This window comes from Lampris incognitus, chromosome 20, assembly GCF_029633865.1.
Source record: "Lampris incognitus isolate fLamInc1 chromosome 20, fLamInc1.hap2, whole genome shotgun sequence".
Lineage (NCBI taxonomy): Eukaryota > Metazoa > Chordata > Actinopteri > Lampriformes > Lampridae > Lampris > Lampris incognitus.
Genome location: NC_079230.1, coordinates 901938 through 925433, shown reverse-complemented (window position 1 = coordinate 925433; position 23496 = coordinate 901938). Strand labels below are relative to the sequence as shown.

Here is a 23496-nt window from a genome sequence, read left to right as displayed (position 1 = left end):
TCCTCACCACCATCCTCCACCTCAACCCTGTTCTCTGTCGTCCTCACCACCATCCTCCACCATTCTCTGTCGTCCTCACCACCATCCTCCACCTCAACCCTGTTCTCTGTCGTCCTCACCACCATCCTCCACCGTTCTCTGTCGTCATCACCACCATCCTCCACCGTTCTCTGTCGTCATCACCACCATCCTCCACCTCAACTCTGTTCTCTGTCGTCCTCACCACCATCCTCCACCTCAACTCTGTTCTCTGTCGTCCTCACCACCATCCTCCACCTCAACCCTGTTCTCTGTCGTCATCACCACCATCCTCCACCTCAACCCTGTTCTCTGTCGTCATCACCACCATCCTCCACCCTGTTCTCTGTCGTCATCACCACCATCCTCCACCTCAACTCTGTTCTCTGTCGTCCTCACCACCATCCCCCACCTCAACTCTGTTCTCTGTCGTCCTCACCACCATCCTCCACCTCAACCCTGTTCTCTGTCGTCATCACCACCATCCTCCACCCTGTTCTCTGTCGTCATCACCACCATCCTCCACCTCAACCCTGTTCTCTGTCGTCATCACCACCATCCTCCACCTCAACCCTGTTCTCTGTCGTCATCACCACCATCCTCCACCGTTCTCTGTCGTCCTCACCACCATCCTCCACCTCAACCCTGTTCTCTGTCGTCCTCACCACCATCCTCCACCGTTCTCTGTCGTCCTCACCACCATCCTCCACCTCAACCCTGTTCTCTGTCGTCCTCACCACCATCCTCCACCGTTCTCTGTCGTCATCACCACCATCCTCCACCGTTCTCTGTCGTCATCACCACCATCCTCCACCTCAACTCTGTTCTCTGTCGTCCTCACCACCATCCTCCACCTCAACCCTGTTCTCTGTCGTTCTCACCACCATCCTCCACCATTCTCTGTCGTCATCACCACCATCCTCCACCGTTCTCTGTCGTCCTCACCACCATCCTCCACCGTTCTCTGTCGTCCTCACCACCATCCTCCACCGTTCTCTGTCGTCATCACCACCATCCTCCACCTCAACTCTGTTCTCTGTCGTCCTCACCACCATCCTCCACCGTTCTCTGTCGTCATCACCACCATCCTCCATCGTTCTCTGTCGTCCTCACCACCATCCTCCACCTCAACTCTGTTCTCTGTCGTCCTCACCACCATCCTCCACCTCAACTCTGTTCTCTGTCGTCCTCACCACCATCCTCCACCTCAACCCTGTTCTCTGTCGTCATCACCACCATCCTCCACCTCAACCCTGTTCTCTGTCGTCATCACCACCATCCTCCACCTCAACCCTGTTCTCTGTCGTCCTCACCACCATCCTCCACCTCAACCCTGTTCTCTGTCGTCCTCACCACAACCCTGTTCTCTGTCGTCCTCACCACCATCCTCCACCTCAACCCTGTTCTCTGTCGTCCTCACCACCATCCTCCACCGTTCTCTGTCGTCATCACCACCATCCTCCACCGTTCTCTGTCGTCATCACCACCATCCTCCACCTCAACTCTGTTCTCTGTCGTCCTCACCACCATCCTCCACCTCAACTCTGTTCTCTGTCGTCCTCACCACCATCCTCCACCTCAACCCTGTTCTCTGTCGTCATCACCACCATCCTCCACCTCAACCCTGTTCTCTGTCGTCATCACCACCATCCTCCACCCTGTTCTCTGTCGTCATCACCACCATCCTCCACCTCAACTCTGTTCTCTGTCGTCCTCACCACCATCCTCCACCTCAACTCTGTTCTCTGTCGTCCTCACCACCATCCTCCACCTCAACCCTGTTCTCTGTCGTCATCACCACCATCCTCCACCCTGTTCTCTGTCGTCATCACCACCATCCTCCACCTCAACCCTGTTCTCTGTCGTCATCACCACCATCCTCCACCTCAACCCTGTTCTCTGTCGTCCTCACCACCATCCTCCACCTCAACCCTGTTCTCTGTCATCCTCACCACCATCCTCCACCTCAACCCTGTTCTCTGTCGTCATCACCACCATCCTCCACCTCAACCCTGTTCTCTGTCGTCCTCACCACCATCCTCCACCTCAACCCTGTTCTCTGTCGTCCTCACCACCATCCTCCACCTCAACCCTGTTCTCTGTCGTCATCACCACCATCCTCCATCCTGTTCTCTGTCGTCATCACCACCATCCTCCACCTCAACCCTGTTCTCTGTCGTCCTCACCACCATCCTCCACCTCAACCCTGTTCTCTGTCGTCATCACCACCATCCTCCACCCTGTTCTCTGTCGTCATCACCACCATCCTCCACCTCAACTCTGTTCTCTGTCGTCCTCACCACCATCCTCCACCTCAACTCTGTTCTCTGTCGTCCTCACCACCATCCTCCACCTCAACTCTGTTCTCTGTCGTCCTCACCACCATCCTCCACCTCAACCCTGTTCTCTGTCGTCATCACCACCATCCTCCACCCTGTTCTCTGTCGTCATCACCACCATCCTCCACCTCAACCCTGTTCTCTGTCGTCATCACCACCATCCTCCACCTCAACCCTGTTCTCTGTCGTCATCACCACCATCCTCCACCTCAACTCTGTTCTCTGTTGTCCTCACCACCATCCACCACCTCAACCCTGTTCTCTGTCGTCCTCACCACCATCCTCCACCTCAACCCTGTTCTCTGTCGTCATTACCACCGTCCTCCACCTCAACCCTGTTCTCTGTTGGCATTACCGCCATCCTCCACCTCAACCCTGTTCTCTGTCATCATTACCACCATCCTCCACCTCAACCCTGTTCTCTGTCATCATTACCAACATCCTCCACCTCAACCCTGTTCTCTGTCATCATTACCATCATCCTCCACTTCAAACCTGTTCGCTGTCGTCATCACCACCATCCGCCACCTCAACCTGGTTATGTCGTCATTACCACCATCCTCCACCTCCACCCTGTTCTCTGTCGTCATCACCACCATCCTCCACCCTGTTCTCTGTCATCATCACCACCATCCTCCACCTCAACCCTGTTCTCTGTCGTCCTCACCACCATCCTCCACCTCAACTCTGTTCTCTGTCGTCATTACCACCGTCCTCCACCTCAACCCTGTTCTCTGTTGGCATTACCGCCATCCTCCACCTCAACCCTGTTCTCTGTCATCATTACCACCATCCTCCACCTCAACCCTGTTCTCTGTCATCATTACCAACATCCTCCACCTCAACCCTGTTCTCTGTCATCATTACCATCATCCTCCACTTCAAACCTGTTCGCTGTCGTCATCACCACCATCCGCCACCTCAACCTGGTTATGTCGTCATTACCACCATCCTCCACCTCCACCCTGTTCTCTGTCGTCATTACCACCATCCTCCACCTCAACCCTGTTTTCTGTCGTCATCACCACCATCCTCCACCTCAAACCTGTTCTCCGTTGTCATTACCACCATCCTCCACCTCAATGCTAGTGTCTGTCATTATTACCACCATCCTCCACCTCAACCCTGTTCTCTGTCATCATTACCATCATCCTCCACTTCAAACCTGTTCGCTGTCGTCATCACCACCATCCGCCACCTCAACCTGGTTATGTCGTCATTACCACCATCCTCCACCTCAACCGTGTTCTCTGTTGTCATTACCGCCATCCTCCAACTCAACCCTGTTCTCTGTCTTCATTACCACCATCCTCCACCTCAAACCTGTTCTCCGTTGTCATTACCACCATCCTCCACCTCAATGCTAGTGTCTGTCATTATTACCACCATCCTCCACCTCAACCCTGTTCTCTGTCATCATCACCACCATCCTCCACTTCAACCCTGTTCTCTGTTGTCATCACCACCATCCTCCACCTCAACCCTGTTCTATGTCGTCATCACCACCATCTGCTAACTCAACCTGGTTCTGTCGTCATTACAACCATCCTCCACCTCAACCCTGTTCTCTGTTATCATTACCACCATCCTCCAACTCAACCCTGTTCTCTTTCGTCATTACCACCATCCTCCACCTCAAACCTGTTCTCTGTCATCATTACCAACATCCTCCACCTCAACTCTGTTCTCTGTCATCATCACCACCATCCTCCACCTCAATCCCGTTCTCTGTCGTCATCACCACCATCCTCTACCTCAACCCTGTTCTCTGTCGTCATTACCACCATCCTCCACCTCAACCCGATTCTGTTGTCATTACCACCATCCTCCACCTCAACCCTGTTCTCTGTTATCATTACTAACATCCTCCACCCCAATACGGTTCTCTGTCATTATAACCACCATCTTCCACCTCAACCCGGTTCTCTTTCATCATTACCACCATCCTCCACCTCAACCCTGTTCTCTGTCGTCATCACCACCATCCTCCACCTCAAACCTGTTCTCCGTTTTCATTACCACCATCCTCCACCTCAACGCTAGTGTCTGTCATTATTACCACCATCCTCCACCTCAACCCTGTTCTCTGTCATCATTACCATCATCCTCCACTTCAAACCTGTTCGCTGTCGTCATCACCACCATCCGCCACCTCAACCTGGTTATGTCGTCATTACCACCATCCTCCACCTCAACCGTGTTCTCTGTTGTCATTACCGCCATCCTCCAACTCAACCCTGTTCTCTGTCTTCATTACCACCATCCTCCACCTCAAACCTGTTCTCCGTTGTCATTACCACCATCCTCCACCTCAATGCTAGTGTCTGCCATTATTACCACCATCCTCCACCTCAACCCTGTTCTCTGTCATCATCACCACCATCCTCCACTTCAACCCTGTTCTCTGTTGTCATCACCACCATCCTCCACCTCAACCCTGTTCTATGTCGTCATCACCACCATCTGCTAACTCAACCTGGTTCTGTCGTCATTACAACCATCCTCCACCTCAACCCTGTTCTCTGTTATCATTACCACCATCCTCCACCTCAATCCCGTTCTCTGTCGTCATCACCACCATCCTCCACCTCAACCCTGTTCTCTGTCGTCATTACCACCATCCTCCACCTCAACCCGATTCTGTTGTCATTACCACCATCCTCCACCTCAACCCTGTTCTCTGTTATCATTACTAACATCCTCCACCCCAATACGGTTCTCTGTCATTATAACCACCATCTTCCACCTCAACCCGGTTCTCTTTCATCATTACCACCATCCTCCACCTCAACCGGGGTCTATGTCGTCATTACCAGCATCCTCCACCTCAACCCTGTTCTCTGTCATCATTACCACCATCCTCCACCTCAACCCTGTTGTCTGTCATCATGACTACCATCCTCCACCTCAACCCTGTTCTCTTTCATCATTACCACCATCCTCCACATCAATCCTGTGTTCTGTTCTCATTACCACCATCCTCCACCTCAACCCTGTTCTCTGTAGTCATTACCACCATCCTGCACCTCAACCCGGTTCTCTGTCGTCATTACCACCATCCTTCACCTGAACCCTGTTCTCTGTCGTCATTACCACCATCCTTCACCTCAACCCTGTTCTCTGTCATCATCACCACCATCCTCCACTTCAACCCTGTTCTCTGTTGTCATCACCACCATCCTCCACCTCAACCCTGTTCTATGTCGTCATCACCACCATCTGCTAACTCAACCTGGTTCTGTCGTCATTACAACCATCCTCCACCTCAACCCTGTTCTCTGTTATCATTACCACCATCCTCCACCTCAATCCCGTTCTCTGTCGTCATCACCACCATCCTCCACCTCAACCCTGTTCTCTGTCGTCATTACCACCATCCTCCACCTCAACCCGATTCTGTTGTCATTACCACCATCCTCCACCTCAACCCTGTTCTCTGTTATCATTACTAACATCCTCCACCCCAATACGGTTCTCTGTCATTATAACCACCATCTTCCACCTCAACCCGGTTCTCTTTCATCATTACCACCATCCTCCACCTCAACCGGGGTCTATGTCGTCATTACCAGCATCCTCCACCTCAACCCTGTTCTCTGTCATCATTACCACCATCCTCCACCTCAACCCTGTTGTCTGTCATCATGACTACCATCCTCCACCTCAACCCTGTTCTCTTTCATCATTACCACCATCCTCCACATCAATCCTGTGTTCTGTTCTCATTACCACCATCCTCCACCTCAACCCTGTTCTCTGTAGTCATTACCACCATCCTGCACCTCAACCCGGTTCTCTGTCGTCATTACCACCATCCTTCACCTGAACCCTGTTCTCTGTCGTCATTACCACCATCCTTCACCTCAACCCTGTTCTATGTCATCATTACCACCATCCTCCACCTCAACCCTGTTCTGTGTCATCATTACCACCATCCTCCACCTCAACCCTGTTCTCTGTTGGCATTACCGCCATCCTCCACCTCAACCCTGTTCTCTGTAGTCATTACCACCATCCTGCACCTCAACCCGGTTCTCTGTCGTCATTACCACCATCCTTCACCTCAACCCGGTTCTCTTTCATCATTACCACCATCCTCCACCTCAACCGGGGTCTGTGTCATCATCACCACCATCCTCCACCTCAACCCTGTTCTCTGTCGTCCTCACCACCATCCTCCACCTCAACTCTGTTCTCTGTCGTCATTACCACCATCCTCCACCTCAACCCTGTTCTCTGTTGGCATTACGGCCATCCTCCACCTCAACCCTGTTCTCTGTCATCATTACCACCATCCTCCACCTCAACCCTGTTCTCTGTCATCATTACCAACATCCTCCACCTCAACCCTGTTCTCTGTCATCATTACCATCATCCTCCACTTCAAACCTGTTCGCTGTCGTCATCACCACCATCCGCCACCTCAACCTGGTTATGTCGTCATTACCACCATCCTCCACCTCCACCCTGTTCTCTGTCATCATTACCACCATCCTCCACCTCAACCCTGTTCTCTGTCGTCATCACCACCATCCTCCACCTCAAACCTGTTCTCCGTTGTCATTACCACCATCCTCCACCTCAACGCTAGTGTCTGTCATCATTACCACCATCCTCCACCTCAACCCTGTTCTCTGTCATCATTACCATCATCCTCCACTTCAAACCTGTTCGCTGTCGTCATCACCACCATCCGCCACCTCAACCTGGTTATGTCGTCATAACCACCATCCTCCGACCTCAACCGTGTTCTCTGTTGTCATTACCGCCATCCTCCAACTCAACCCTGTTCTATGTCATCATTACCACCATCCTCCACCTCAACCCTGTTCTCTGTAGTCATTACCACCATCCTGCACCTCAACCCGGTTCTCTGTCGTCATTACCACCATCCTTCACCTCAACCCGGTTCTCTTTCATCATTACCACCATCCTCCACCTCAACCGGGGTCTGTGTCATCATCACCACCATCCTCCACCTCAACCCTGTTCTCTGTCGTCCTCACCACCATCCTCCACCTCAACCCTGTTCTCTGTCATCATTACCACCATCCTCCACCTCAACCCTGTTCTCTGTCATCATTACCAACATCCTCCACCTCAACCCTGTTCTCTGTCATCATTACCATCATCCTCCACTTCAAACCTGTTCGCTGTCGTCATCACCACCATCCGCCACCTCAACCCGGTTATGTCGTCATTACCACCATCCTCCACCTCAACCGTGTTCTCTGTTGTCATTACCGCCATCCTCCAACTCAACCCTGTTCTCTGTCTTCATTACCACCATCCTCCACCTCAAACCTGTTCTCCGTTGTCATTACCACCATCCTCCACCTCAATGCTAGTGTCTGTCATTATTACCACCATCCTCCACCTCAACCCTGTTCTCTGTCATCATCACCACCATCCTCCACTTCAACCCTGTTCTCTGTTGTCATCACCACCATCCTCCACCTCAACCCTGTTCTATGTCGTCATCACCACCATCTGCTAACTCAACCTGGTTCTGTCGTCATTACAACCATCCTCCACCTCAACCCTGTTCTCTGTTATCATTACCACCATCCTCCAACTCAACCCTTTTCTCTTTCGTCATTACCACCATCCTCCACCTCAAACCTGTTCTCTGTCATCATTACCAACATCCTCCACCTCAACTCTGTTCTCTGTCATCATCACCACCATCCTCCACCTCAATCCCGTTCTCTGTCGTCATCACCACCATCCTCTACCTCAACCCTGTTCTCTGTCGTCATTACCACCATCCTCCACCTCAACCCGATTCTGTTGTCATTACCACCATCCTCCACCTCAACCCTGTTCTCTGTTATCATTACTAACATCCTCCACCCCAATACGGTTCTCTGTCATTATAACCACCATCTTCCACCTCAACCCGGTTCTCTTTCATCATTACCACCATCCTCCACCTCAACCCTGTTCTCTGTCGTCATCACCACCATCCTCCACCTCAAACCTGTTCTCCGTTGTCATTACCACCATCCTCCACCTCAATGCTAGTGTCTGTCATTATTACCACCATCCTCCACCTCAACCCTGTTCTCTGTCATCATCACCACCATCCTCCACTTCAACCCTGTTCTCTGTTGTCATCACCACCATCCTCCACCTCAACCCTGTTCTATGTCGTCATCACCACCATCTGCTAACTCAACCTGGTTCTGTCGTCATTACAACCATCCTCCACCTCAACCCTGTTCTCTGTTATCATTACCACCATCCTCCACCTCAATCCCGTTCTCTGTCGTCATCACCACCATCCTCCACCTCAACCCTGTTCTCTGTCGTCATTACCACCATCCTCCACCTCAACCCGATTCTGTTGTCATTACCACCATCCTCCACCTCAACCCTGTTCTCTGTTATCATTACTAACATCCTCCACCCCAATACGGTTCTCTGTCATTATAACCACCATCTTCCACCTCAACCCGGTTCTCTTTCATCATTACCACCATCCTCCACCTCAACCGGGGTCTATGTCGTCATTACCAGCATCCTCCACCTCAACCCTGTTCTCTGTCATCATTACCACCATCCTCCACCTCAACCCTGTTGTCTGTCATCATGACTACCATCCTCCACCTCAACCCTGTTCTCTTTCATCATTACCACCATCCTCCACATCAATCCTGTGTTCTGTTCTCATTATCACCATCCTCCACCTCAACCCTGTTCTCTGTAGTCATTACCACCATCCTGCACCTCAACCCGGTTCTCTGTCGTCATTACCACCATCCTTCACCTGAACCCTGTTCTCTGTCGTCATTACCACCATCCTTCACCTCAACCCTGTTCTATGTCATCATTACCACCATCCTCCACCTCAACCCTGTTCTGTGTCATCATTACCACCATCCTCCACATCAATCCTGTGTTCTTTTGTCATAACCACCATCCTCCACCTCAACCCTGTTCTCTGTAGTCATTACCACCATCCTGCACCTCAACCCGGTTCTCTGTCGTCATTACCACCATCCTTCACCTCAACCCGGTTCTCTTTCATCATTACCACCATCCTCCACCTCAACCGGGGTCTGTGTCATCATCACCACCATCCTCCACCTCAACCCTGTTCTCTGTCGTCCTCACCACCATCCTCCACCTCAACTCTGTTCTCTGTCGTCATTACCACCATCCTCCACCTCAACCCTGTTCTCTGTTGGCATTACCGCCATCCTCCACCTCAACCCTGTTCTCTGTCATCATTACCACCATCCTCCACCTCAACCCTGTTCTCTGTCATCATTACCAACATCCTCCACCTCAACCCTGTTCTCTGTCGTCATCACCACCATCCTCCACCTCAAACCTGTTCTCCGTTGTCATTACCACCATCCTCCACCTCAACGCTAGTGTCTGTCATTATTACCACCATCCTCCACCTCAACCCTGTTCTCTGTCATCATTACCATCATCCTCCACTTCAAACCTGTTCGCTGTCGTCATCACCACCATCCGCCACCTTCACCTTGTTCGCTGTCGTCATCACCACCAACCACCATCCTCCGACCTCAACCGTGTTCTCTGTTGTCATAACCACCATCCTCCGACCTCAACCGTGTTCTCTGTTGTCATTACCGCCATCCTCCAACTCAACCCTGTTCTATGTCATCATTACCACCATCCTCCACCTCAACCCTGTTCTCTGTAGTCATTACCACCATCCTGCACCTCAACCCGGTTCTCTGTCGTCATTACCACCATCCTTCACCTCAACCCGGTTCTCTTTCATCATTACCACCATCCTCCACCTCAACCGGGGTCTGTGTCATCATCACCACCATCCTCCACCTCAACCCTGTTCTCTGTCGTCCTCACCACCATCCTCCACCTCAACCCTGTTCTCTGTCATCATTACCACCATCCTCCACCTCAACCCTGTTCTCTGTCATCATTACCAACATCCTCCACCTCAACCCTGTTCTCTGTCATCATTACCATCATCCTCCACTTCAAACCTGTTCGCTGTCGTCATCACCACCATCCGCCACCTCAACCTTGTTATGTCGTCATTACCACCATCCTCCACCTCCACCCTGTTCTCTGTCGTCATTACCACCATCCTCCACCTCAACCCTGTTCTCTGCCGTCATCGCCACCATCCTCCACCTCAAACCTGTTCTCTGTTGTCATTACCACCATCCTCCACCTCAAAGCTAGTGTCTGTCATTATTACCACCATCCTCCACCTCAACCCTGTTCTCTGTCATCATTACCATCATCCTCCACTTCAAACTTGTTCGCTGTCGTCATCACCACCATCCGCCACCTCCACCTGGTTATGTCGTCATTACCACCATCCTCCACCTCAACCGTGTTCTCTGTTGTCATTACCGCCATCCTCCAACTCAACCCTGTTCTCTGTCGTCATTACCACCATCCTCCACCTCAAACCTGTTCTCCGTTGTCATTACCACCATCCTCCACCTCAACGCTAGTGTCTGTCATTATTACCACCATCCTCCACCTCAACCTGTTCTCTGTCATCATCACCACCATCCTCCACTTCAACCCTGTTCTCTGTTGTCATCACCACCATCCTCCACCTCAACCCTGTTCTATGTCGTCATCACCACCATCTGCTAACTCAACCTGGTTCTGTCGTTATTACAACCATCCTCCACCTCAACCCTGTTCTCTGTTATCATTACCACCATCCTCCAATTCAACCCTGTTCTCTGTCATCATTACTACCATCCTCCACCTCAACCCTGTTCTCTGTCATCATCACCACCATCCTCCACCTCAATCCCGTTCTCTGTCGTCATCACCACCATCCTCCACCTCAACCCTGTTCTCTGTCGTCATTACCACCATCCTCCACCTCAACCCGATTCTGTTGTCATTACCACCATCCTCCACCTCAACCCTGTTCTTTGTTATCATTACTAACATCCTCCACCCAATACGGTTCTCTGTCATTATAACCACCATCTTCCACCTCAACCCGGTTCTCTTTCATCATTACCACCATCCTCCACCTCAACCGGGGTCTATGTCGTCATTACCACCATCCTCCACCTCAACCCTGTTGTCTGTCATCATGACCACCATCCTCCACCTCAACCCTGTTCTCTTTCATCATTACCGCCATCCACCACATCAATCCTGTGTTCTGTTCTCATTACCACCATCCTCCACCTCAACCCTGTGCTCTGTAGTCATTACCACCATCCTGCACCTCAACCCGGTTCTCTGTCGTCATTACCACCATCCTTCACCTCAACCCTGTTCTCTGTCGTCATTACCACCATCCTTCACCTCAACCCTGTTCTATGTCATCATTACCACCATCCTCCACATCAATCCTGTGTTCTGTTGTCATAACCACCATCCTCCACCTCAACCCTGTTCTCTGTAGTCATTACCACCATCCTGCACCTCAACCCGGTTCTCTGTCGTCATTACCACCATCCTTCACCTCAACTCTGTTCTCTGTCGTCATTACCACCATCCTTCACCTCAACCCTGTTCTCTGTCGTCATTACCACCATCCTGCACCTCAACCCTGTTCTCATTCGTTATTACCCCCATCCTTCACCTCAACCCTGTTCTCGGTCGTCATTACCACCATCCTCCACTTCAACCCTCTTCTCTGTCGTCATTACCATCATCCTGCACCTCAACCCTGTTCTCTGTCGTCATTACCTCCACCTCAGCCAGGTTAGTCTGATTCAAACAGAATTCAAGTTTGGGTGAAGATGTACTGTTTATTGACAATGTTATTCAGCTTTCTCTTTTTCTCAGTTTTCACAAAGAGGCGGAACTTTATCTTTAAAACTTAATACTTCTAGTTTGTTGAGACTTTCTGAGAAGTGGATCTATTTTAAAAGACTATTATTTTGGTCTTTCTCATGTGTTATTGTCTGAGTTCAGGTGGGGTATCAGGTCCAGGTTGTGCTTTAAACATGGTTCTACAGGTTCTTATTGTCTGGTTCAGGTGGGTATCGGGTCCAGGTTGTGCTGTAAACACGGTTCTACATGTTCTTATTGTCTTGTTCAGGTGGGTGTCAGGTTCAGGTTGTGCTGTAAACATGGTTCTACAGGTTCTTATTGTCTGGTTCAGGTGGGTATCAGGTCCAGGTTGTGCTGTAAACATGGTTCTACAGGTTCTTATTGTCTGGTTCAGGTGGGTATCAGGTCCAGGTTGTGCTGTAAACATGGTTCTACAGGTTCTTATTGTCTGGTTCAGGTGGGTATCAGGTCCAAGTTGTGCTGTAAACACGGTTCTACATGTTCTTATTGTCTGGTTCAGGTGGGTATCAGGTTCAGGTTGTGCTGTAAACACGGTTCTACAGGTTCTTATTATCTGGTTCAGGTGGGTATCAGGTCCAGGTTGTGCTGTAAACATGGTTCTACAGGTTCTTATTGTCTGGTTCAGGTGGGTATCAGGTCCAGGTTGTGTTGTAAACACGGTTCTGCAGGTTTTTATTGTCTGGTTCAGGTGGAGTATCAGGTCCAGGTTGTGCTTTAAACATGGTTCTACAGGGTCTTATTGTCTGGTTCAGGTGGGGTATCAGGTCCAGGTTGTGCTGTAAAAAATTTGCCTGTACTTTTATTTTATTTATTTTTTGTGGGGGGGTGGTGGTGGAGATTTTATTGTTTTATTGTGTGAAGCACTTTGTGTTACATTTGTTTTGTGTGAAAAGTGCTATACAAATCAAATCGGATTGATTGATTGATTGATTGATTGATTGATTGATTGATTGATTGATTGATAAACACGGGTCAACAGGTTCATGTCTGTGTCATGTAGACAGGGACGCCACAGTGGCACATTATTTCATTTAAATGAAGAATAAAGATGGACTTACACTGCTGCCCCTCTCTCTGTCTGTCTCTCTCTCTGTCCCTCATGCTCTTTCCCTCTCTATATCTCTGTCTTGCTCTCTGTCTCTGTGTCTCTGTGTGTAGTACCATGTGGATCCAGCAGTGTGTGAATGTGTTGGTGTCAGGGAGTGTGTGCATGTCCTCCATGCTGAGTGCTGGTTTGGTGTGTCTCTGTGCTCTCTGCTGCCTCCTGCTGGAAGCAGCCTGACTCAGCACCAGCTCAACCTGGAACTCTCCTGGACCTTCAGAACCTCCAGAACCACAGCTCACTGCACCGGGCCCGACCTGCCACATGTCAACACACACAGGTATCCGATCACATGACCCACATTCACCACCTCTGACTGTTGGAGAGAGACAGAGACAGAGACAGGGTCAGTGAGTAACCAAAACACTCGATTTTTCTTGTTTTTTTTTTCTTTTTCTTTTTGTCTGTTTGTTGTTGTTTTTTGTGTTTAGTTCTCTGTCGACCTGTTTTGCTTTGGCAACATTGTAATTAATGCAGTCATGCCAATAAAACATCACTGAATTTAATTGACAGAGAGACAGACAGACAGACAGACAGAGAGAGAGACAGACAGAGAGACAGAGAGAAGTTGCAGCAAGATTTATATTTTCCTGCCACAACCTGAGAGACAGTGGGAGACAGCACCTATTGCTACTATTGTTGTTTGATATCATAATCATTGTTGTTGTTGCTGTTATTATTATAATCATTGTTGTGTTGTGTTGTTTTGTTTTACATGCTTTGGCAATATGTACACAAATGTATGTCATGCCAATAAAGCAAATATTGAATATTGACAAAGAGAGACAGAGAGAGAGAGACAGAGACCTTTTTTGACCTTTAACTGAGCTTTAAATGGTTCAATTCTTCATTCACATCAAGATAACAACATTAGCACAAATACTCATATCTACTACTACTACTACTACTACTTTTGGCTGCTCCCGTTAGGGGTCGCCACAGCGGATCATCCGTTTCCATCTCTTCCTGTCTTCTGCGTCTTCCTCTGTCACACCAGCCACCTGCATGTCTTCCCTCACCACATCCATAAACCTCCTCTTTGGCCTTCCTCTTCTCCTCTTCCCTGGCAGCTCCATATTCAGCATCCTTCTCCCAATATACCCAGCATCTCTCCTCCACACATGTCCAAGCCATCTCAATCTTGCCTCTCTTGCTTTGTCTCCAAACCGTCCAACCTGAGCGGTCCCTCTAATATAATCGTTCCTAATCCTGTCCTTCTTCGTTACTCCCAGTGAAAATCTTAGCATCTTCAACTCTGCCACCTCCAGCCCCGCCTCCTGTCTTTTCGTCAGTGCCACTGTCTCCAAACCATACAACATAGCTGGTCTCACAACCATCTTGTAAACTTTCCCTTTAACTCTTGCTGATACCCTTCTGTCGCAAATCACTCCTGACACACTTCTCCACCCACTCCAACCTGCCTGCACTCTCTTTTTCACCTCTCTACTGCACTCCCCGTTACTTTGGACAGTTGACCCCAAGTATTTAAACTCAAATGCCTTTGTCACCTCCACTCCTTGCATCCTGACCATTCCACTGTCCTCTCTCTCATTCACGCATAGGTATTCCGTCTTGCTCCTACTGACTTTCATTCCTCTTCTCTCCAGTGCATACCTCCACCTCTCCAGGCTCTCCTCAACCTGCACCCTACTCTCGCTACAGATCACTATGTCATCCGCGAACATCATCGTCCATGGAGACTCCTGCCTGATCTTGTCCGTCAACCTGTCCATCACCATTGCAAACAAGAAAGGGCTAAGAGCCGATCCTTGACGTAATCCCACCTCCACCTTGAACCCTTCTGTCATTCCAACCGCACACCTCACCACTGTCACACCTCCCTCATACATATCCTGCACCACTCCTACATACTTCTCTGCAACTCCCGACTTCCTCATACAATACCACCTCCTCTCTCGGCACTCTGTCATAAGCTTTCTCTAAATCTACAAAGACACAATGCAACTCTTTCTGGCCTTCTCTATACTTCTCAATCAACATTCTCAAAGCAAACATCACATCTGTGGTGCTCTTTCCTGACATGAAACCATACTGCTGCTCGCTGATCGTCATCTCTCCTCTTAACCTAGCTTCTATTACTCTTTCCCAAATCTTCATGCTGTGGCTGATCAACTTTATACCTCTGTAGTTGTTACAGTTCTGCACATCGCCCTTGTTCTTGAAAATCGGTACCAGTATGCTTCTTCTCCACTCCTCAGGCATCCTCTCACTTTCCAGGATTGTGTTAAACAATCTAGTTAAAAACTCCACTGCCATCTCTCCTAAACATCTCCATGCCTCCACAGGTATGTCATCAGGACCAACTGCCTTTCCACTCTTCATCCTCTTCATAGCTGCCCTCACTTCCTCCTTGCTAATCCGCTGAACTTCCTGATTCACTATCCCTACATCATCCAACCTTCTCTCTCTCATTTTCTTCATTCATCAGCCCCTCAAAGTATTCCTTCCACCTTCTTAGCACACTCTCCTTGCTTGTCAGCACATTTCCATCTCTATCCTTGATCGCCCTAACTTGCTGCACATCCTTTGCAGCTTGGTCCCTCTGTCTAGCCAATCGGTACGAGTCCTTTTCTCCTTCCTTAGTGTCTAACCTGTCATACAACTCACCATACGCCTTTTCCTTTGCCTTTGCCACCTCTCTCTTTGCTTTACGCTGCATCTCCTTGTACTCCTGTCTACTTTCTTCATCTCTCTGACTATCCCACTTCTTCTTTGCCAACCTTTTCCTCTGTATAATTTGCTGTACTTCCTCATTCCACCACCAAGTCTCCTTGTCTTCCTTCCTCTGTCCTGATGACACACCAAGTACCTTCCTAGCTGTCTCCCTCACTATTTCTGCAGTGGTTTTCCAGCCATCTGGCAACTCTTCACTACCACCCAGTGCCTGTCTTAACTCCTGCCTGAACTCCACACAACAGTCTTCCTTCTTCAACTTCCACCATTTGATCTTCGGCTGTGTCTTCACTCGCTTCCTCTTCTTGGTCTCCAAAGTCATCCTACAGACCACCATCCGATGCTGCCTAGCTACGCTCTCCCCTGTCACCACTTTGCAGTCTCCAATCCCTTTTAGATGGCGCCTTCTACATAAGATATAGTCCACCTGTGTGCACTTTCCTCCACTCTTGTACGTCACCCTGTGTTCCTCCCTCTTCTTGAAATATGTATTCACCACAGCCATTTCCATCCTTTTCGCAAAATCGACCACCATCTGTCCTTCCACATTTCTCTTCTTGACTCCATACCTTCCCATCACCTCCTCATCACCTCTGTTCCCTTCACCAACATGTCCATTGATGTCCGCTCCAATCACCACTCTCTCCTCCTTGGGTACCCTCTCCACCATGTCGTCCAACTCACTCCAGAATTCTTCTTTCTCGTCCATCTCACACCCAACTTGCGGGGCATATGTGCTGATAACATTCAGCAATAAACCTTCGATTTCCAGCTTCATACTCATCACTCTGTCTGACACTCTCTTCACCTCCAGCACGCTCTTGACATACTCTTCCTTCAGAATTACCCCTACCCCATTACTCCTCCCATTCACACCATGGTAGAAGAGTTTGAACCCACCTCCGATACTCCTGGCCTTACTCCCCTTCCACCTGGTCTCTTGCACACACAGTATGCCTACCTTTCTTCTTTCCATCATGTCAGCCAGCTCTCTCCCTTTACCAGTCATAGTGCCAACATTCAAAGTTCCAACTCTCACCTCCACATGCCTACCCTTCCTCCTCTCTAGCTGCCTCTGGACATGCTTTCCCCCTCTCCTTCTCCTTCGCCCAACAGTAGCATAGTTTCCACCGACACCCTGCTGGTTAACAGTACCGGTGGCGGTCGTTGGTAACCCGGGCCTCGACCGATCCGGTATGTAAGTCTTATTTATGATCCGCATATTTGATTCGGCAAAGATTTTACGCCGGATGCCCTTCCTGACGCAACCCTCCCCATTTGTCCGGGCTTGGGACCGGCACTAAGGATGCACTGGCTTGTGCATCCTCAGTGGCTGGGTTAGCACAAATACTCATATACACAGTGAAAATTACAACAGTCTCCATACACAGTAACAACAGAGGCAGACACACCTGCCCTTACTTGTTTCAGAACTTAAGAAGAAGTTTTCTACACGGGCAACTACGTTAACCAGTCGACTAACAGGTCGGACCCTTTAGTTCAAAAACATGAACTCAATTTTTCAGCCGAGAGAGAGAGAGACAGACAGACAGACAGACAGACAGAGAGAGACAGGGAGAGAGAGAGATGGAGAGAGATGGTGTGAGAGAGGGAGAGAGAGAGAGAGATGGAGAGAGACCTTGACTTTTAAAATAACTTTTATTTACATCACAGTAAAAAAACTAATACTCCATTCTCATCAAGTCAACATTAAATAAACTGATGAACTAGAAAAACAAAAATACATGTATCATTACTCAATCAAAACTCACACACGTGACCATAATGAATTAGAAATTGAGAACAAGTGACACATCTTCACTTAGTGAACATAAAACATGTCGTAACCCCCACAAAGCCCTGACAGAGTCCAGATTACTGGTCAGGGTGTAGAAAGCGTGTTCTACCCTCAGACGAGCCGCCACCAAACCCTTCAGCCTCTGCACCACATCAGTCCAGCCCTGACCTAGCATCTGATTCTTGCTGGTCTTCCAGATCGCTAGCTTAGCAGTGCCGGGCAGAAAATTGACTAGGACCAGGAGCAGCCTTTATCTTGCCGTGTATTTCGGCCCAAAAACAGTACAGTCCTGCAGTACCCTAAATAAGCCCACCAATCGAGGACAAGAGATCACTAAATGCTCTAACGTTTCCCTCTGAGTGCAGAAAGGGCAGTCCTCCCCAGTGCTTGGGTCTAGGTGAGCCCTGTGTCTGTTCATAGCTATTGCTCCATGTATAATCCTCCACTGGAGGTGAGCCATCCGTTTCTCAACAGGAGGCTTATACAGGACCCTCCACCTGCCCTTAGGGGTACAGTCTGAAGCAAAAACCTCAGTCCATCTTGACTCCCTGACTTCAGCCAGAGAGCGAAGGTTGAGTACCTTCACACAGCTGTAGTAAAGCTGCTTCTTCCCACAAGAGCTGAAACTACCCAGCACTGGTGTAATCAGGGAAAGAAGCAGTCCGCTCCCCCCTCGCCATGCCCCAAATGCAGGATTGACGATCAGGGAGGGGAAAATGTACTCATTGTCATCATCCCATAGAGCATGATTTTCGGCAAACGCCCTCAGTGGCCCAGGCATGGACTCCCAGACTTCCTCCACAACTTCTTCAGCACTCTGGAGGACCTGATGTTGATGGTGCCACCAAGTGTTTCCAAGGATGTCATCGTAAGATGGCCCAAGTTATTAACTATCAGAGCTCTTCCCCTGTAGGACAGCTGGTGTAGCATCCAATTCCATTTAGACAGTCTGGCTTCCACCTTCTCCAGCACTCCCCCCCCAGTTCTGCCTCTGAAAGTCCTCACTTCCCAAATATACTCCCAGAACTTTAATACCTCTTACCCCCCACCTAAGATTCCCAGGAAGACTAGGAGCACTCCCCAAGTCCCACTGACCCACCAAACAAGCCTCACTTTTTCCCCAGTTGACTTTAGCTGAAGAAGCCTTTTCATACAAGGCCAGGCTTTCTTTCAATTCCTGAACATCTCCCTCTCCCTGGACAAAAACACTGACATCATCAGCGTATGCTGATACAACAACCAAAGGGTGTTGAGCTAGTTCTGGCAGAGAGAGACCCCTAAGCCTGCTCCTCAACCTACATAGGAGAGGCCCAATGGCAATGCTGCAGAGCTGGCCTGAGATGGGCAGCCCTGCCTAATCCCTCTCCCAACTGGCACAGGACAGCTCAACCCTCCCCCCACCTTCACTACACAACACACACCACTATACAACAGCTTTATCCAGGACAGGAACCCCTCCCCAACACCAAAGGCCTGCAAAGTGGAGAAAAGAAAAGTGTGATCTACATGGTCAAAAGCCTTCTCTTGGTCGATGGACAAGATACCAACATTTATATCATATAGTTTACATACATTAAACACATCTCTCATCAAAAATAAATTATCTATCATAGACCTGTCTGGAACACAATAGGATTGATCTGCAACAATCAATAGGTCAATAAACAATTTCAATCTGTTAGACAAAACTTTGGAGAGGATTTTACAGTCTGCACATAAAATAAAAGACTGGTCTCCAGTTTTCCAAAAGGGCTAAATCTCCGCTCTTAGGCAGCAGAGAGAGAACTGCACGCCTGCAAGAAGGAGGAAGTGTCCCCTTTTTTAAAGCACTCTTTAAACATGTGCTGAAGATCCTGTCCCAAAACACTCCAGAAGTGTTTAAAGAAGTCGGATGGTAAGCCGTCTATTCCTGGAGCCTTGCCCAACGCCATCTGAGACACCACAGCAGTCAGTTCATCTAGCGTTATGTCCATGCTCAATGTATGCTGTTCTGCTGGACTCAGCTGGGGAAGGCCCTGTAAAAGCTCTGCAGCAGAGTCCACATCATAGCCCTCTGCCCTGAACAAGTCTGTGTAGAAGTCCACTGCATGCTTCCTCATCTCAGCGGAATCTGTGGTCACCTTTCCATTAGGGAGACGAAGAAACACCATCTGTTTTTGTTTTATTTTTTTTTAACCACTGACTTCTCTAAATTAAAGAAGAAAGCAGTTGGTGCATCCATGTCTTGGAGTCTGGTGAAGCGTGCTCAGACTAAAGCTCCTTTAGCTCTCTCTCGCAGGAAGGAGTTCAGCTGATGTCTTTTACCGTGTAAGAGATTATGCTGCTGATCAGGCTGTGAGGTGGAAACATCTTTCAGGTCTCTTATCTCATTTTCTAAATCCTGTACAGCCTTCTTAATGTTGGCTGTGGAATTGTATGTGTATTGCTGGCAACCCTGATTTGGGTCTTTCCTACCTCCCACCATTAAGTTAGGGAAATAAAATTGTCTTTCTTAGATCGCCAACAATCCCAAAACAATTTAAAGTTTTCACAAAAATTGTGATCATGTAGTAATTTAACGTTAAAATGCCAAAACAATTTGGGTTTTCTAGTGGGAGATAAGATCAGCTCCATTCAAACTACATGATGATCCGTAAAAGCAACCGGGTGGATCTGACAATTAACAACTCGAGTTGTAAAGGAGCTAAACACGTAAGACCTGTCCAATCTAGCTACACTAACTCTGCCATCTGGCACTTTGACCCAAGTGTACTGTCTGACTGAAGGGTGTTTTATCCTCCACACATCAACCAAATCAGATTTCTTTCAGACATGGGACAAAACAAGTATGACTGAAGGTGTGGCTCCTCTCCAGTCCTATCTAAGGTAAAGTCAGTGCAGCAATTCCAGTCTCCATCCAATCCAATCCAATACACCCTCCAGGATTAATGCCACCCAATTTGTTCTGCAACATCTTAAAGAGCCCTCCGCGCTCAGAGCCATTGTTTGGCACATAAACATTAATAAAAATAAACTTAAACTCCGCTATTTCCGCTGTCACCATAAGGACCCTGCCCTTCACAATCTCCATGCTGGACAAGATGTTCACATTTAAGGCAGGAGAAAATAAAATGGCAGCTCCTGCACTAAAATTTGCCCTGTCGCTAAGGACATGCTTCCCTGCCCACCATAAGCCCCAGTCTATTTCATTCAGGCTGTCACTGTGTGTTTCTTGTAGAAAAACCACATCCAGTCCTTTCTGTGTGATTACTTCTGTTATTAAGGCTCTTTTCTGTGCATCTCTACCCCCATTCATGTTTATTGAAGCCACCCTGAAACCCTGCATAGCAGGACAAGAAAGACAGACCAGTGAGAAATCAGACAGAAAGACACAGCTGAGAAGAAACACCAAGTGTTGTATGATCATGGTACATCTAAACTGAGTTTCATCTTCTTCACCATTTCTGCCATAGGCACCTTCACATCTCTCCTTAGACCAGGGGCATGTTTCTTTAGATGGTAATATTTCTTGCTATCCAGCACATCCAACCCCACAGCCTGCCGCAGTGTAGTAACGGACCAACCCCACATCCTGCCGCAGTATAGTAACTGACTGAATGAATTTGTCAGCATCAGGAAAAAAATCCATGACATTCACCAATTTGCCATATGTCTCATCTAAAAAACTGTTAATCTCCTCCAGTGAGTACACATTTACACTCTGAGATCCACTGTCCGCTGCAGAAACATCAGATTCAGCTTCACACTCCATACCAGTCACACTGTCACACTACTCAGCAGGCTTCACCACCTGCTCCTCTGCCCCGCTGTTCATTACAACCTGCAGCTTCTCTGCCCCCTGTACTGAAACCTGCTCTGACCTCCCCATGTCGTCTTCCCTCTGCACTGTCCTGACCACAAAGTCAGCCTCCACCCCCCCCCCCCCCTGCTAAATTATCTGTAGACACAGAGCCGCACGCACCGGCGGCCCTGACCACGGAGCCACCAGCCTCACTCTGCACAGGGGGCGGGGCCTCAGGCAGCGTCTGCCACCCGCTGCCTCCCTCCCCATTGTCAGCTGCAGCAGCCCGATGCTCGCCAACGTCAGCCACATCGGCCCACTGCTCACCACCGTCAGCTACCTCGTCCGCAGTGGCCTGGTACCCGCCACTGTCAGCCACATTGGGCACAGCGGCCTTTTGCCCGCCACTGTCGGCCATATCAGGCGCAGCGGCCCGCTGCTCCCCTCCCCGTTGTCACACACATCAGCCGCAGCAGACCCCGCTGCGTGCTGTCTATAAACACTTCCTAGTCCCGGAGCCAGCATACACCATTTAGAAACCCTCCTCGTGCTTAACACGGGAAGAGACGGTCAGTGTTTGGGTCGGAGAGTCCAAATACATGAACACCTGTCTCCTCAGAGACTGAACATGCGTCAGTCTGGCGTCCTCACACCCCAGATTCACCGTCCCGAACCCACTCGCCAGCTTCCCGAAGCGCCTCAGTTCTTGGGCCAGCGCCTCGTTGGAAATAAAAGGAGGGATTCCGGACACGGTGATCCGGGTGGAGGGCACCGCCAGCGGGGAAACGAGTGTAAACCCATCGTTCACGAGCAAGTGGTTTTCTATCAGCTGGTAGACCAATCCCGGTTCCTTTAAAAATACAACCACCGCTTTATTCATCCGTGAAGCAAACGAGATGTTTCCATGCCCCACCTGGTCTCCTACCGCCAACACCACCCGCTGCACCGTGGTACTGGGCCGCCACCGGCACCTGCTGCACCGTGGTACTGGGCCACCACCGGCACCTGCTCCACCGTGGTACTGGGCCACCACCGGCACCTGCTGCACCGTGGTACTGGGCCACCACCGGCACCTGCTCCACCGTGGTACTGGGCCACCACCGGCACCTGCTGCACCGTGGTACTGGGCCGCCACCGGCACCTGCTCCACCGTGGTACTGGGCCGCCAACACCACCTGCTGCACCGTGGTACTGGGCCGCCACCGGCACCTGCTGCACCGTGGTACTGGGCCGCCACCGGCACCTGCTCCACCGTGGTACTGGGCCACCACCGGCACCTGCTGCACCGTGGTACTGGGCCACCACCGGCACCTGCTGCACCGTGGTACTGGGCCACCACCGGCACCTGCTGCACCGTGGTACTGGGCCGCCACCGGCACCTGCTCCACCGTGGTACTGGGCCACCACCGGCACCTGCTCCACCGTGGTACTGGGCCGCCAACACCACCTGCTGCACCGTGGTACTGGGCCGCCACCGGCACCTGCTCCACCGTGGTACTGGGCCGCCACCGGCACCTGCTCCACCGTGGTACTGGGCCACCACCGGCACCTGCTGCACCGTGGTACTGGGCCACCACCAGCACCTGCTCCACCGTGGTACTGGGCTGCAGCGCTATCCTCACTCCGTGCCTCAAAGATGGACAGCGTCTCAGGGGACGCCATGCCCAGCAAGAAGCACGGCTCACCGTCCGCCAAAAACGACGACCAAACACACACCAAACTACACTGAGAACAACCACAACTACAAAACAACCACACAATAAACACAGTAGGACAAAAATAGAGGAAAAATCGACAAAAGTCAAAGATTCTCCACCAAACTCACCACGCTCTCCACCACCAAACTCCCAGCATGCAGTGCAGTGAGAGAGACATATTCTTTTTTATTTTTAAAAAGTAACTTTTATTCTTAAAAAATATTTAAAATATTTGAGGGAGTGAGACAGAGAGAGAGGGAGAGGGAGACAGAGAGAGAGAGGGA

At 49.9% G+C, this 23496-nt stretch overlaps 1 protein-coding gene across 2 annotated transcripts in view; it reads left to right on the top strand.

Annotated features, from left to right (window-relative positions):
- Nucleotides 1-23496, top strand: part of ctc1 (CTS telomere maintenance complex component 1) — a 146919-nt gene that overhangs the window by 87775 nt on the left and 35648 nt on the right. For both annotated transcript variants that reach the window (XM_056300419.1, XM_056300418.1), the window contains exon 11: nucleotides 13299-13522. In XM_056300419.1, the coding sequence (XP_056156394.1) occupies nucleotides 13299-13522 (224 nt within the window). The remainder of the gene's footprint in view (nucleotides 1-13298; nucleotides 13523-23496) is intronic.